Below are 4581 nucleotides of genomic sequence, written 5' to 3'. Positions count from 1 at the left end.
GATGCCTGCAGGGGCCAATCCACTTGCAAGGAATGTCTTTATACCCATGGAAAATATCTCACCAAAACTAAGAAATTACCAATAACATAAATTTTACTGCACTTGATATTTAGTTCCACACAAAGACAAACCAACACATGTGCCTACATAATGATAATAAGAGAAAGAATAGTTATTATTCAACTAGGCCTGCGCACGAACATACTCACACATTGCAGAAATGAAATCACACACCTTAACACATCCCCGCCAATACATTCACACACATACGCGCGACCTAGGCTAACCAATGCACTAATCGCCTGCCCCGGGCATAGGAGGAGCTTGCTGCTTAAGTAGGCTGCCAATCAGTCCGTCAGCTCCACACCCGCAAAAAGCTCCCGCGGCCAGACGCTCGCATCACTCCGCTCTAAAGGTGCCAAACTGCGGCTCTGACATTAGCTGCTCTGTGGCAGCGGAGAGGAGGAGACGCCTGGCATTTAGTGAAATAAAGGGGGTATCTTTAGCTTTAGACAGCTACCCCCCCTCCCTCATTTTTTTTCTTCCTTCTTTTTGAGGATTCCTACTTTTTTCCTGCTTTCTTCATTGACTTTTGTGGAGCTCTTAACTGCACCGGACTTTTTTTTTTTTTTCTGGTTTCTTCCCCCGGACATGTCTTTCCCTCAGCTGGGGTTCCCCCAGTTCCTCAGTGCCTCTCATGAGGTGTACGGAGGCGAGCGGCCGGCCTCGGCTACCCGGGATGGAGGCGCGGAGGGCGGGATAAGCGCCTCCGCTACGGCCGCGGCCGTCGGTTCTATGCTGGGGATGTACGGAAGCCCGTGGGCTGCTCCGAACTACAGTGCCTTTCTGCCGTACAGCGGAGCCGCGGACCTCGCCCTCATATCCCAGATGGTAACCGCTGTTTCTCCCTTTTTCCTCTTTTTTTCCCCCATTGACACATTTTTAAAGTAAACTTTTAAAAGAAAAAAGTTATTTCAACCAATTATTAAATATGCAGTAAGTTATGTTTAATTAGATTTTAATTTCTAATCTAAAAAAAGGTCATTTTGATTCCTTTTTCCCCCCAAAACCTTACAATTTAGCCATATTTCTGGCTTATTTAAACGTTAAAAATACACCTAGGAACTTAAAACATAATAACACGAGTGCGCACAGTAGAAAAGAAAATCTCATGTGTTTAATTGCAGCAAAAGTAATTTATTTTGGCTTTAATTTGAAAGGAAGTAACAGTAACAGATATTCTGCTTCAAAAACAGGTTCATATGTGATTGTGCAGGTTTATATTGAAGGGGCAATATTTAATACAATAATTAAAACAGACAGCTGCTTTTTAACCAGTAAAATTGATCAAATAATTAGGGTAGCAATTTCATTTAGTTACATTTTTTTAAGATTTCTTTTTTTAATAAAAAGCCCTTTTAATAAATAATGTTTGATCACAACATAAAACTATCATAGCTGAACTCTAAAAAACGTTTTGTTCATTAGGATTTCCCTTAAAATGTAAAAAAAAACAGCTAAATAGATATATTTATACTGTTATGAAATTAAAAAACTTTTAAAATTTATTTTAACAAACCTTTCTTTCCCCTGTCAACCATTCAGCGACATCCTCAAGGTTAAGAGACTCAGCTCTAAGAAGTTTGATGTTATTGTTAATGCTGGAAAAATCAAAAAGAAAAACAAATTTAATAAAGTTACAACTTTCCCATAAATTATTTAACAATTTTTACAAAATATTCCTTCATAACAGAACCGAGATAAACCCACAAGACTTTTTGTCATTGGTGGAGCCCCAAAATCATCAGATATTATTTGTTACCAAAGTCTTACACACTAATTAATTTTAATATGATTAAAATAATTAACTTTGATTCAATCCGTTCAAAAAGGCTTTTTTAAATATTTTTTTCTAGTGCAAAAGTCGCTCAACAAGTTGTTTTCTGTTATCCAGGGCTCCCAGTATGAGCTGAAGGACAGCCCGGGCTCCCATCCTGCGGCCTCCCTGCCCGTCCACCCAGCTCAGGGCTTCTATCCGTATGGCCAGTACCCATATGGGGACCCCTCAAGGGCCAAAACGGCTACCAGGGAGACCACCAGCACCCTGAAGGCCTGGCTGCAAGAACACCAGAAGAACCCCTACCCCACCAAGGGGGAGAAGATCATGCTGGCGATCATTACAAGGATGACGCTCACACAGGTTGGCAGCTTAATGACTGTTTGATTGTGTGTGTGTATGTGTGTGTGGGGGGTGGGGTAAAGTGAGTTAAGATTGTTTAAGATTATAATTGTATGAGGTGTAATGATGCAGAAAATAAGTATGCAATGGGTGTAATTTCCAAGCCAGTAGGGGGATCAAATATTATTCTTTGTTTTATGATAATTGTTTATATAATTATAATAAGTTTAGAATAACATTTGGCTTTTTCTTTTTATCCATTCTTCCAGGTTTCCACGTGGTTTGCAAACGCCCGCAGGCGCCTTAAGAAGGAGAACAAGGTGACCTGGGGCCGCAGCGCAGAGGACCGGGACGGCCGCATCTTCAGCAGCGACAACGAGGATGAGCACGGCAAGAATGGCAGCGATGACGAAGAGGAGGAGGAAGAGATCGACTTGGAAACGGTCGACATCGAGAGGCCGGAGGAGCAGAGATCCGGGGAGCCGGGCTCAGGGAAGGGAGAGGCGGATGCGGGCCTCCCCGTCAGGGAGCAGGCCTCCACGGAGAGCAGCAGGACGCTGGAGCCTGGAGATAAACTTGCTGCGGCGCGTTCACCGAGCATACAGGACTGCCAGAGAGCACCGCAGAGCAAACCCAAAATCTGGTCTCTGGCGGAGACAGCAACGGCCCCGGACAGCGCGCACAAAACCACTCCTCCGGCGGCCTTTGCGCAACAGGCGGCTTTGGCCTCCGCCGGCCACCCGGCCTTGCTGCCGGGTCACGGAATATACACGTGCCAGATCGGCAAGCTGCACAACTGGGCGAACGCGGCTCTAATGAACGCCAACTCTATTTTGAACATGAGGTCTCTGCTGGGCGGCGCGCCGCCCGGACACCTGCCGCTGCACGGAGCGGTGCCTGCGCCCGCCGCGGCCGCAGGCGCAGCGACGTCCGGCTCAGAGGAGGACAGCGACGTGGAGTCATCGGGAAGCTTCAGTCCAAAAAGAGATGGTATGGTTGCAAAAAAATAATATTGAATAATTAAAGACATATTAAGGAAAACACCCACAAAATCACCCTAAATCAATTACATTTAAATATATATATATAAGAGGATTGTATTTTTTTTTTAAATGAAACGTTAAAAATAGATAATTATCCTTTAACTTTTTTCTAGATGAAGCCTAAGTTTCTTATTTTTTTTGCAGATGAGGAAAGAGATCGCAGACCTGATTCCCTCAAGTCCCCCTTTCAGCTCATCACTGACAGGTGATCCTTCCCAACACCAATCAGCTTTAATTCTGTAAGGCTTTTGCTAAATGATGCTCAAAGCAAAGGGGTAAACAGTGTCACATCAGGCTGGGCAGGAGGCACATAAATCATGTGATTTAGCACTTTAACGCCTCACCAGGCAGCAGAGCAAGATATCAGCCCTCCTGCTTGTGACCCCTGCTCTGTCAGCGGGTTTATCACCACCTAATGTCATTTAAATAATGTGCCACTATTTATTCAAAGACTCCCCCCCCCCACCCCATCCTCACCCTGCCCCTCTGAATGAGGCTAATGTATTTGATGGCAGCATCAGCAATTGAGACACAAATCCATTAATTAAATTTCCATATGCTGAGATAAAATGAAATGGCAAGAATAAGATAGGCTATTTCAAGAGCTTTTCTTTTTTATATATAGATATATATTTTTTCTTTTGTTTAAAAACTTGTCTGATTTCCAATCTGTTTTGGTTCCTTCTCCTCAGACCTCACCATGGAACGACGCCGCAGCGAGTTCTGACAACAACATTATGAGAAGATGAAGCAAAAACTTTCTATTGAAAAAAAAGGAAAATGGATGAAAAAAAAATCATAATTTTATTTAAAGGAGGACATTTAAATGAAGGCTATTTTTTTCCCCTGAAAGCTCGACCAGTTATAGTATTAGCTTCTCCATGCGAAAGAGATGTCAGAGATTTGTTTGTTTTGCTACGTGTTCTTTTTCTATTTGTTTCCTCAGCCCTTTTGTTGTGAATGAAAAAAAAAAAAACTCGGACGTTTGTAAATACACATTATGAATTTGTCTTTAAAGAGTATATTTTTTGGGACCTAAATAAATGTCAGTATAAACGTTTATTATTGAAAACTTCTCCACCTTTTCAGTGTTATTATATACCGGTAAAACTAACATGGTTTCTCACCTTTAACAGATGATCCTAATTTAGCCGAATATCAAATATTTTTCCAAAAACGATCCAGTTATTTGGTCTGTTGCGCAAAGATGACATGATTGATTATTGCAGTTATAATAATGCCATCTTTTTCATTATTGGGATTCCATAAACAAACAGAATATTTGTCAGATTTATTTTCCATATTAGTACTTTTTGCACAGAATATTACACTATTTTTTTCTCTGTAGAGCAACACAAT

At 42.0% G+C, this 4581-nt stretch overlaps 1 protein-coding gene across 1 annotated transcript; it reads left to right on the top strand.

Annotated features, from left to right (window-relative positions):
• Nucleotides 1-357: 357 nt before the first annotated feature.
• On the top strand, nucleotides 358-4300 carry LOC107093694 (iroquois-class homeodomain protein irx-1-like). Its single transcript, XM_015388899.1, has 5 exons — nucleotides 358-891; nucleotides 1955-2200; nucleotides 2449-3169; nucleotides 3367-3427; nucleotides 3915-4300. The coding sequence occupies exons 1-5, from the start codon at nucleotides 652-654 to the stop codon at nucleotides 3961-3963; spliced, it is 1317 nt and encodes a 438-aa protein (XP_015244385.1). The 5' UTR covers nucleotides 358-651; the 3' UTR covers nucleotides 3964-4300.
• The last annotated feature ends 281 nt before the right edge of the window (nucleotides 4301-4581 follow it).

The sequence above is a fragment of the Cyprinodon variegatus genome, unplaced genomic scaffold (assembly GCF_000732505.1).
Source record: "Cyprinodon variegatus isolate N-32 unplaced genomic scaffold, C_variegatus-1.0 Scaffold441, whole genome shotgun sequence".
Lineage (NCBI taxonomy): Eukaryota > Metazoa > Chordata > Actinopteri > Cyprinodontiformes > Cyprinodontidae > Cyprinodon > Cyprinodon variegatus.
This window is presented reverse-complemented; position numbering and strand designations above follow the sequence as displayed.

Coding starts and splice junctions, on each gene's coding strand:
- LOC107093694 (XM_015388899.1), top strand. CDS start 652: ATGTCTTTCCCTCAGCTGGGGTTCCCCCAGTTCCTCAGTGCCTCTCAT. Junction 892..1,954: donor TCGCCCTCATATCCCAGATG/GTAACCGCTGTT, acceptor TCTGTTATCCAG/GGCTCCCAGTATGAGCTGAA. Junction 3,170..3,366: donor CTTCAGTCCAAAAAGAGATG/GTATGGTTGCAA, acceptor TTTTTTTTGCAG/ATGAGGAAAGAGATCGCAGA.